The sequence below is a fragment of the Numenius arquata genome, chromosome 9 (assembly GCF_964106895.1).
Source record: "Numenius arquata chromosome 9, bNumArq3.hap1.1, whole genome shotgun sequence".
Lineage (NCBI taxonomy): Eukaryota > Metazoa > Chordata > Aves > Charadriiformes > Scolopacidae > Numenius > Numenius arquata.
In genome coordinates, this window is record NC_133584.1 from 22750024 (window position 1) to 22761805 (window position 11782).

Here is an 11782-nt window from a genome sequence, read left to right on the forward strand (position 1 = left end):
CATCAATCTGTGTAAGATATTTAAAACCTTGCTTCCCGAGTATTACCCATGGAGAATACTTATATCACCAATTTCCCAGATAAGACCAAAAGGGATAGAGGGCAAAGGAGAGGGGCATGAAAGCCGAGATGTTTCTATCTGTGACAAGACAGGTGCAAGAGGAACATGAAGGACAATGAGTTACCACCTTATGAAAACTTGGGAAAAATGTGACACAATCAGTGGGTTGTGTCAGACGCAGTGCTGGGCAGCAGAGAAGTCCAAGGCATAATTAGTCACTAACCAGCCTTGAGAATTTGAAAGTTTGTTGTTCAAGGGCTGCATCTGTTTAAAATGGGCCGATATTTTAAGAAAGGGATAGGAACAGCTCATAACAGCAGCAAGTCAGCATAAATGCAGACTTGAACTTGTTTTCCTGCAACAGTTCTCATAACTGGAACTTGAAAACAACACAAACAACCCCTGTTTGATCCTACTGTTTTGGTAGTGTGTATAGCAATACAGATACATGATTGGCGTAGGATCAGATCAGCAGTAGTTCCTTACTGTATATACAATAAATAATGTCAGACATTAGTTAAGATTAACTGAACTTAAAAAATGAAAAGGAAACAAATCTTTGAATTTTTTTTTCATTACAAGATTTACAGCAGTGTTTGCTTAAATAGAGCAGTACTTGGTTAATTGTATTAGGCTTTACCCTTGAAAGATGCATGAAGAGGGATGCGCCTGTGGCTTAGCATTCAAAAAGAATTAAAGCTATAGAATGTGCTTTGCGGAGCTGCAAATCAAAGCAGAAAAAGCATAAACCTCAAGACATTGCATGATATACCACATCCCTAAAGAAAACACTTCTGTCACATGAAAATTCAATTTTTATGAGTGCATAGAGTTTAGGTCCTAACTTTTTTTAATTTAAAGGAATGCTTTTTGAAGTTGAAGTGTGGGTGTCTTTCTGTTCCACAGGTTTTGTTGTGTTACTCTTAAAACCCAGCAGAATAAGGGGTGGGCGTCCCCAGCTTGCAGTGGTATTTGGGTTATGTCCTGTATTTGACTTTGGAATCCTAGTCATCTGTTTTGTAGCATCTTGAGAACCATTGCCTCCCAAGCATGCTACATGGCAAAAGTCAGCTTGGTTGAGAGAATTTCAGAATAAGGTGTCCTGTGAGTAGAGCTACCATACTTCATTATTCACATTGTTACTTTCAAGATGGTGGTTTTATCCGTCCTTTTTCAAGGAAATACTTATTTTCATAGCTGTCAAGATACTGTCCTTCCTTCTTTTTGTATGAATCCAGTGAACTCTATAGAAGTGAAGTTGTATTTTGAGGCCTTGATAGGAAATGTTTATTATCAATGCGATGTGTGTAGATCACTCGCCATTTATTTGAGGACTGATCTTTGTGCATGTTCAGTTACTCAGCTGTTGGAAGAGTTCCTGAAGTTGCAGTGTATTTAAGTGTCTGGCTGACTACAGAGGAAAAATCTGCTTCTTCAGGCCTTGTAGCTCACTCAAAGAGGTGGACATGATTTATGTTTGTCTAGATACTCGTATGGCATCTGTCACTACAATTTTTGTGCACCTCATCTAATTCAGTGAATGCATCTTTCAAGCACTCTGAAGTGGAGAAGGTAGTGTCATCCATCCTATGGAGAGCTATCCTGAAAGATTGTCCATTACTGCTTTGATGTATTTGTTGTTTATGTTGACTTTCAGTGCAATGACTGCTGAGTTGTTTATCCCTTTGATTTTCCTTCTGTTGAATTCCCTTCACAGAAGGTGACTGAACATGAAGTAAAAAAAAGTCTTGCCTATTTTCCTTTTTCGTCCTTGGCAATCTCTACATACATGTCATGGGAAGGTAAGCATAGGATGGTATCCTTTTGGTATTTAATCCAAACAGGGATGTTAGATATCCCTCCCTGCCTCCACCCCAGTTAATTATAACCTACAAATAAAATTAATGTTTTTGTTTAAATGGAACAATGAAAAATCCTTGGTTTTGTTTTCCTAGCATTAGTAGGCTGAGAGTTCTGGGAGGGTAGCTGTTGATTTTTTGTGGGTTCAAGGGAAACCATTATTATTACTTCAATACAGAGTTTTATCATGTGATTTTAATGTATGTGTAGTCACACTAGAAGGCTGATAAAAAAAATCTTAAATAATCCAATTAACTAACCATATCTGTAAAAGCAAGTGTGCCAGTGGTTGTTTCAGTGAAGAAATGAAAACTTACATTAATGTAAGCTCTTGTTGCTTCTTAGATGTTCAGAACATGAGATTGTATTGTTACTATTTTCCAACATTGTTCACTTCTGATAGCAAGTTTTACATCACAGAATCACAGAATTGTAAGGGTTGGAAGGGACCTTCGGAGATCATCTAGTCCATCCCCCTCATCATTTTAGGTTTTGAAATAGCTGCCACTTTCCTCACAAAGGAGGACTGATTCCTTGGCCATCAAGTGATTTTTTTTTTTATTTATGCATTTGATGTTGCATATTTACTATGCAGTAAAACTTAAACTATTTGTCAGACTCGTATTGTTAAATCTTAGATGTGTAGGTAACTTTATGTCCTTAGAACAGGCTTAATGAAGCAGAGAAAGTGTTTATTCCTGGACAAACCTTCCAAAACCCAAACCAAAAATTTCCAATCCTGTGTCCTGCAGTTGTTCACATTATTGCAGTAATATGTGGAAGTCAGTCCCTTGTCCAGTGCTGAAAAGCAGTTGGGGCAGTCTCCACGAAAAAAAACTTCAAGGCTGGGCTCACACTTACAGACTTTGGATACATAGGACAGAGACCTTAAGTAGGTGATGAGTTAAAAACTGTCATCTTGATTAAGGTGTGTGGGGTTTTGGGGGAGGTTTTTCAGTGTTTGGTTTTCAGTGGGGTGGTTTTTTTTGGTATTTGGCTTAGTGGAGGTTTTTGGGGGTTTGGATCTTTGGGGTTTGGGGTTTTTTTGATGTTTGGGCTTTGGGGTGGTTTTGGTTGGATGCTTTTTCTTTTGTGTCTGGGTTTTTTGGTTTGGGTTTTTTTTTGGTGTTTGGGTGTGGTTTTGGGAAGGGATAGGGTTTTTTTTCTTAGTGTGAGACCTATATGGTTTTTAAACTAATGTCCATATATGCAGGAAGGGAAATTTTGCATATTTGAGTTAGTGTCACATTTAACTGATGTCATAGAAGCTACCAGAGAGTTTAACTCTGTGGGTTTTTTTTCTGTTATGAAGTATGAATTGGGTCAGGGGAATGCTGAATGATAAGGAGTTTCATTGTAACCTAGAGATGAGCTTTGCATTTGTCTGTAACGTTTTTATGTAAGCCTACATTAGTGAAACTTTTAAAGCTTTGGAGTTTTAAAAGGAAGGTACCAAACTACATTAAAATAAGTGTGTTGGCTCATCTGCTGTTTTCAGTCATACAAAACCATAAAATCTTCTACATGGCAAACTTAGCATGAAACATGCATCTTTTGATACTTCTTACTTATGACTAATGTACATTGGTACTGCCTGTTTGTAGTGACTTGCTGTAAATCTAGAAGATAATTCTTGGGATAGTTACTTTGGTATAAAGAATCAGGCTGGATAAATGCATGTGCCTAATTCTCCATTGTGATAGAAATGCAAAAGAGGCTTATTTTGTAGGCACTGTTCAGCAGGGAGTATAGTTTCTAGAAACTTTATTTATGCTAAACCAGTACTATTTCATAATACTTAGTAGCATCTTGGAAAAGGAGTGAAATAAAGCAGCACCCAAAGAAGGAGCGTAGAGAGAACAATGGAATGGCCAATGGAATATTCTGTACCATAGACATTATGCTCAGTATATAAATAGGGTTAGCCAGGACGGAGGATCTGCAATCTCTACTCCAGACAGGGCCAATTCACTGGGCAGTGAGAGTGACTTGTGTTATTTCTATTACTGTTATCATTGCTATTTTCTTTTTCTGTTATTGTTTCTGTTAAACTGTCTCTATCTCAACCCATGAGGTTTTTTCCTTTCCCTTTCCCCTCCTTTTCTCTCTGCCCTTCTAGGGGAAGGAGGAGAACTGCTCAAGCAGCTGCATGGTCCTGGCTGCCAGCTGGGGTTAAACCATGACATAAGGGTAACATATTAATGAATTCAAACTGTAATTTCTTTCCCTTTAAATGAGAATCTGTTATAGCATTGTATAGTATCAAAGTACCAGAGAATAATTTTCATAAGTCAAGTGAAATTATTTCCAATTTCTGATCAAGAGATGGACTTAAGTATATACATAACTTTGCATGCTTCAGAAAATTTTATCTTGCTCTATTGACCATTTTGCCTATAATGACATTGTTTTGAAACAGGATAGTTTGAACTGACATTTTAACAGGAGACAGGCCTATGAATTTCTTTGAACCTTAAAGCTATTTTTAGAAGTCCAACTCGCTTAAGTTCTTTTGAAAATTTTACCCTATTATATCAAAATAAATATGAAGTTACTAAACTTGCATTTTAGAATATTAAATTGTCACATGTCAGTATCGGAAACTATGAGCCCATGGGTATCATTTTCATTACAAAGCAGTAGAGGCAATGTGCTGAATTTAAGTTTTTGCTGAAATAATGGATTTGGAAAAAAGGAAGAGGATTTTTTCCCCTTTCAGTATCATATTTGTCATAGTTGTTTAAAATGCATGTACTAAATTAGAAAGAATTGTTTCATTTCTGTTTATTTGAAACGCCCTTTATCTCCTCTCCGTTTCTTGAGGATGCAGCTAATATCAGTGCTTTATTTCCCTGTTGATTTATTAAAATGAGAGGTACATGTTTGTTTCCTTTTTTGAGGCCAGAACTGCAGTGCCTAAGAAAGAGCTTGTTGTGTTAATGATTACATTATGTTCCAGGGGTAGAAAAATATGGGCATATTTTCAAATTTAATTAACATGATCAGTCAGATAGAAAGGGTCTTTAATGGCTGCTAAGCTTATGTTTGGACATAGTGCTGTAAGTCTCATTTTAGGCTCCATTAGCCCCATCTTTTTTCTTGAATCTTCTGATTTGTCTGAATCGCATTAATCACTGCTGCAGTACTATGCTGTAATTCTTGCTTTAACACAATGAAAAGGCACGGTGATTTTGATAAAAAAACAAGCATCAGATGCTTAAGGAAAAAGCAGTGGTCAGTTAAGTCATCTGTTGCTCTGGCTATATAAAAGCTGTACTTACTGGAATGTAAAACTTAAATTATATCTTGCAATTTTGATAGTTTGCATCATAAATTATAAGCATCTCCACTTGCTTGAAAATTGTATGTTCATCTAGCTTCCCTTTTTGAATCATCTCATAGGATAAACGTATTGATCGTAATTACGAGCTGCTCCCAGAGGAACAAGAAGGCTGCTTTTTAATTCTTTAAATTGCTGCTTCTGTATTAAAAGTAACACCTAGATCAGGTTTTCATAGCCTCTTACAACTTTGAAGTTAACCATGCTTTGAAGAGATTGGACTAGATGAGCTCCCAAGGTCCTGTCCGCCCTAAGTTTTCAAGATTCTGTGAAGATTACTTATTTTTGCTTTTTTGCTTTTCTTTTCTTCAAAAGGAAGGTATCAGGTAATTGAAGGCATAATGTCTCCAGTTAATGATGACTATGGAAAGAAAGGCTTGGTTTCAGCAAGGCACCGGATAGCAATGGCTAAACTAGCACTGGAGACATCTGACTGGATTCGAGTTGATCCATGGGAGAGTGAGCAGAAGACATGGACAGAAACAGTAAAAGTATTAAGGTAATTACTTTTTTCCTTTCTTTACCAAGATATTGATGGCCAAAAATCTGTCAGGCTACCAGATCAATGCACAGAACTTGCTCCTGTAAAACACCCAAGCAAAGAACATGTCTGTTTATGGCATCATCTGCTATGAGATAAAATATTAGATCTGTGAGGAATGAAAATTTACATCACTTCCAGTATTCCCCATCTGGAGTCCTTCCTTCCCTAGAGCAAAGCAGATAGGCTTTCCCCAGGCCTATGCAATGCTCCACAGTACTGCACTTGTGCCACTTCAGTAGTCAGATGCATGTGGAAAGCCTCTGCCAAGAAAGAGTCTCGCAAAATTGTACTCACTGAAAGAATTCTGTGGCAAAGTTCTTGACCCTCATGTTATTCTCTTGGTTTTAAGTCTCTAAGCAGGTAATACAGAGATCTTAATCAGAAAGTAAGAGGGTTTACAAACAAATCTATTAGTTAAGAGCATCCCTATTCCAGATTACCTCTGCTGGCATTATTATGCCTGCAGGTTTATCTGTCCACACATACTTCAAAAGTTTTCTTATTAACTCTAACGGCAAGTTAAACCCAGGCCTATAACTGCTGGTGTTTTCCTCGAAATCACTGATTTTGCTGTGGTTTTGTGCTGAAAGTAAAAAAAAAAAAAAAAAAAACAAACAATTTGCCCAAAACCTGTTACCTTGATGTAAGGACCTTGAAATGTGCCTTTTTCCCATGTGGTTGGTTATGGTAATAAATGCATCACATTTATTACAGAAAACACAAACTTCTTGTGCTAGCCACCTTTTGGAAATATAGATGCTACAGAAGTCAACAGATACTGTTAAAGACTTCTTGGATGTCTTTCAAGAAAGCTTATGTGCTGTCAGAACTATCAATGATTCTTCATTTCTATCCACGTTTTCTAGGTTACTTTCTAACTGGAAACAGTTGTTTGTATAGCTTAAGGCTCTAAAATGTGCCTTCCAACAACTGCCCAGAAAGCTCTATGGCTCTATGTGAAAGCAATTAAAAGCCAGACCTGTTAGTTTACAAAAGCATACATAAGAATATCCTACATACTTACAAAACAACTATTCAAGCCTTTTAGCTTGCTTCTATTTGTTTTGCTGAGTGAACATCCAGTTGCTTCTTTTTCCCCTTCCCTCCAGCCAGCAGAATAGGGTCAGGGCAGGAAGAAGACTAGGCAATGCTACCCTATCTCTGCAGAAAACTTCTCCATTCTTTTCTCTAATCACAATTGTATATTCCAGTATGAGAAATCAGCAGAAGGTCTGTCCTGCAGTATTGGTTGGGCATGGGATTTTTCTCTTAAACTTTAGTTTTGTAACACTATTTTCCTCCTGAGAAGCAGCCACAAATATTGTAGATCAGGTGATCTTACTTACAAAGGCTTTGATCTTGCAGAGCTCCAAATGAAGTAATTACTACTTGCGAGATTGGGTTTGTAAATTGTAAATCCACTTCAGAGTCCTTTAGGATAAGAAGTACAGTATATAAAGCCTGTATAATTTTCTGCTCAGGCAAAGTAGTATCAATGTGGTATGAACAGTCAAACTTCCCGTCTGCCTAGACAGTGAGCCTCTAGTTTTATAAATAAATTCACAAAATGTTAAAATGGATTCCTGTTACAGAGAAAAATGAGCTTAAATGTTGTTTTTTCCCAAATGATGACCTATATCAATGAACTGAATCAGTGCCATAATCTAATGTTGAGCCCTGTCTCTTGAATGGGAAAGCAGCATCCTGATGAAATAGCACATGTAGGTATTTTGGCTTTATGTTGTATTTTAAGTGTCACATGTATGTATTAAAAAGAGGTGATTTCAGGGCTAGATCCTTACTACATAGAAACAGGCAATAGTTTATTGTGGATTTCTGCTTCTTCAAGTATTGAAGGTAAATCTATAGATTCTTGGTCAAAGAACCAAGAACAAACTGCTGCCTTCACTAATAAGCTCCATCAGGTAGGAAACTTTAGTACCAATAGAAAGAGATTTTGCTATTGCAAAGCAAAGGCAAAAAACATATTATTGTACCTAAATGTCTTTTCATATCTATATTTTGAATTGTACACTTGACTGCAGTAGAACATTGTGTCCTGAGACACATGAATGGCCTTTTCCTACAGTACTTGTTTCACCTGGGTGTGACAAAAATGTCATATTTCATCAAAATCTGGATTTTGCAGAGGCTTCCAAATAGTTATGTCTTAAGTGGCAAAGCCCGTGTCCCCCTTGTGGTGGTGCTATTACTTGCCTGTTACATTAAGTGAGTATGGAAATTTTGGAGGCTATCCCAAGGCTTTTTTTAGAGAGGAAGAGGGAACATGACAGAGCTATCTCCCACTTAGCTGCTGTTCCTGAATATTCTTCCTAGACAAGAAAACAGTATTGTCACTAACCAAAGCACTACATTCATTCCTCTTGTAATGTAGATCTGATTGTGATGCGGATATACTATGAATTAAGTTAGAATTGGCAATGATGTCTTACTCAACTTTTGTTGAATTTTGCTTGTGATTTAATTATGTAGTTATTCAAAGCTTCATACACAGATTAGAAAATACACCAAGAAGGACAGACCACTCTGTCCGTCTATCAAGCATCTTTAAAATAATTTAACCCTCCTTGTCCCAGCACTTGAAATGCCTACTGAACAGACCTTACGGCAGTTAAGCTTTTCCAGTACTTGTAATGTTAGTCTTGTGATGAGCTCTTTGCCAAGAGTTCTTGGTTTTGAATTGTGGCCCAAGAATGTCAGTCTGTGATACAAAGTTAGTGTACTTGACTATACTCGGCCTGTTTACAGCAACGCAGGATTACAATTGGAAATGTAGGAAGGCACAGGCCAAGCTGCTGCTTCCTATCTTGTACTACCATACGTCCCTCACCTTTGGTTTATGCAGTTTATTTATCTCAGCATCCAAAATTACTGGAGATAGTTATGCAGCCTGTCTAGGTGTGGGTTCTTGCCACTGGCACAACTTATTCCTGTGGCTAGAAGTATTTGCATGATCTAAAGAGTGTACTTTTAAGTCACTAAACTATAAACTCATTCCTTAGGCCGGATGTGTAAAGGGTTGTCTATGGCTTTGTACATGTACTGAATTTAGACAGTACCTTGTAACTCATAGTCTTCGCTTTGACACAGTTATATAAGACCTGGTGGTCACTTTGGCTATATGGGTACAAGATGAAGATGGAACACTGGGAAAACCACAAGATGAAAACTCAGGGAACATGTTTTAGTGGAGAAGAGGATGAGAGAGAACAAGATGTCTACTCCTGAAAACTGAGCACACATTACAGAAACATCGTGAGGGGTTGTATTTAATAAAGAAATTAAATCTAGTGATTAAAGCATGATTTAATCCTGTTTCAAGTAAAAACCTCCACATGTTTTAAATGTAAAGTTGTTACCAAAATTGCCATAATGGTAGAATTTCAAAAAGGAATTGAAAACCAGAATGCCATTACAGAGATTGTTTGTGAATTCTGCAAAATGGTAACTACGCTGATACTAATCTCATGGTAGAATGAATATGCTAAATTCTTAACAAATTGTATTCAAATCCAAAGTGCATAAAAGCAGACTGTGTTCTTGAATCTGAAAGTGCCAGGTAATCGCTTTGTGCATCTCTGAGAGGATTACCTCACACAGAAGCCTTTATTTTAAATGCAGGCACCATTACAATGAGTCACTCAGATTGCTCCAGTCCAGGAAGGAATTCATGAAAAACAAACAGCCCATAGAAAGATCTACAGAGGATTCCCTTTCTTACCAGCACCCAGGTTGGTTCATAACTATAAACACAACTCTTTGTTTATCATTAAAAACAATACAGCTTTACCAGACTGGAATAATTAATGAAGAAGTTGAACATAGTAACTGGTAAGTTTTGAGGGTTGGAGCTGCCTGCCAAAAAAAAGCTGTGCCAAATGTCAGCCTGGCTGCTGGTGCAGTTTTTTTGTAATAACTCCTGCATGGACAGGAGACTCTTTTTGAAGTTGTATTCTTTCTTGATTTTTTTATAAGCATCTCTTAAGATGTGTGAGACACATGTTTTGGCCCTGCTGGTTTTGAAAAGCATAGAATATATGAATAAAAAATATCAAAAAGTATAGGGATTACTTAGAATTGTAATTCTAGTGTTGGACAATGGACAAAGTATATGGATACCACACCACAATGCTTATACATTTGTGTTTGCTGCATTTCTGGACAGAAAACTTCTGTGACATTAGAAGTATGGCAGGTTCTGGAAAGACTGTCAGTTTTGGGTTTCCTATCTTATCATATTCCCTAGCCCTACGACTTGCTAGGATGCTGCTAGATTTTTGATACATTACATTTTTCCTGTAGTATTGCAAGCATTTCTTGAACTTGAGTAATATATTGAAGTTGTTGATGGCTATACAAAAGTTTCCAAAAGATGAGTTGTAGATAGAGAAAAAAAGTCTGAAGGCATTTGGACTGCAGTGGAATCTTGTGTTTGATGGGGTTAATGATTGTTGGCAAGTGACAAGTCAGATGATTTCACATTGCCATGCTAAGGAAAATTAGTGTGAAATGAGTAAAGACTGTTTTAACTTTTCATTACAGAACATTGTTCTGGCTATTATTTTCTGCAGTTATTTCAAGCTCTAGAGCATTTTATGTAAAAATGCTCGAGAAAACAAATGTTAAAAATAGTGTTTCTTTCCCAATAAAGATTCTCAGTTTAGAATTTATCAGTCATCATAGGATTCCTCTACAGTCAAAACCAAAAGGCATAGCAAAAACTAGGTGAGAAGGAGGATGGGCAAGAAATAGGTTTCTCTGTCTAGTACATAGTGGCTGGATATTTTTTTATTATTATTCTATCTGGCAGCTATCATCAAAGAGCAATCTGTTACTTTGAACAGAGTAAAGCTATCTTCCTGTTGGTGCTTTTTCTGCTTTCAGTGATTTGACTGACTGGGCAGTGATACAGATTTGGAATACTGTATTAAACATGTGGCCCTCCAAGAAGGAATGGAATGGTTTCTTCCCACTTCCTTTGGTCACTAGTACGGTATGGCATGAGGAACAATCAAGAGCTGCTGAGAACTCCAGAGCAGAATAGTTTCCCCCATTTCTCATAAATGTTGGATAGCAGTAACTTTCTAATGGCAGGCAACTGTTACCCAATTCCTCTTCCCTCCCTCCCCCCAATCTAAAAAAAAAAAATCCTCCCAACAATGAAATCTGTTGAATTGGAAGTTGCTGTGAAGTTTGTAGAAAGGCTCAGTCACCTAATGGAAGCTTTCAGAAAGATGAACTTAATGGCTGAATTTAGCAGTATATTATTCCATAACATACTATTTTTTACTAAATGTATGCCTACTAAACCGTAAGACTTCTTTGATGGGGCTGAACCTCATGATTTTGTTCCATATGAAATAACCAAGTCACTTTAATACATATTGCAAATAAAAAGGTTCACTGAGGACAGGTATAGACAAATGATTGCAGTTTTAATGAACTTAAAATAGCTTATTGGTGCTAGTCATTCAGGACAAAGATGAAAACAACAAGACTATGGAGTTCTTTTTCTCCATTTTTCAGTGTACAGGGACTCCTTGATCCACCAAATACATAGCTTCATGTGCAATATTTCTTCTCCTACTTACAAGATATGGTTGATTGCCTTAATTGCATTTTCAATTGAATCCCCTGCACTTCAAGTCTCTCAGTTGCCTTACACGAACAACTTTGTTGTCACCTTTTGAATGCTTTTTCCTGGCATATTCCAACAGCACTCTCCTTCAAGTAGACCTTAAATCCAGCTGCTTCCTTTGTGTTAAGTTATTTCTCCTTTAGCTTAACCTCTCCTTTTTCCCTCAACAACACTTCAAAGAATTGTAGTTCACTTCTGTTTACTATCACTGACTGAGCTCTGCCAATCAAAAACAAGCAAAAATTTCTCTGATCCAGACATACCATGGCCTAAAGTAAACAATATTGTACTAATCAAAAAATGGAGCATTGCAGCAGCC

General features: G+C 37.1%; 1 protein-coding gene across 6 annotated transcripts in view; it reads left to right on the top strand.

Annotated features, from left to right (window-relative positions):
• The window catches only part of NMNAT3 (nicotinamide nucleotide adenylyltransferase 3), a 28309-nt gene that overhangs the window by 12602 nt on the left and 3925 nt on the right, over positions 1 to 11782 (top strand). For 3 of the 6 annotated variants that reach the window (XM_074154171.1, XM_074154172.1, XM_074154173.1), the window contains 3 exons: positions 1778 to 1862; positions 5576 to 5759; positions 9447 to 9556. In XM_074154171.1, the coding sequence (XP_074010272.1) occupies positions 1850 to 1862; positions 5576 to 5759; positions 9447 to 9556 (307 nt within the window). In that variant the 5' untranslated portion in view covers positions 1778 to 1849. The remainder of the gene's footprint in view (positions 1 to 1777; positions 1863 to 5575; positions 5760 to 9446; positions 9557 to 11782) is intronic. The other 3 variants (XM_074154170.1, XM_074154168.1, XM_074154169.1) reach the window with 2 other exon arrangements.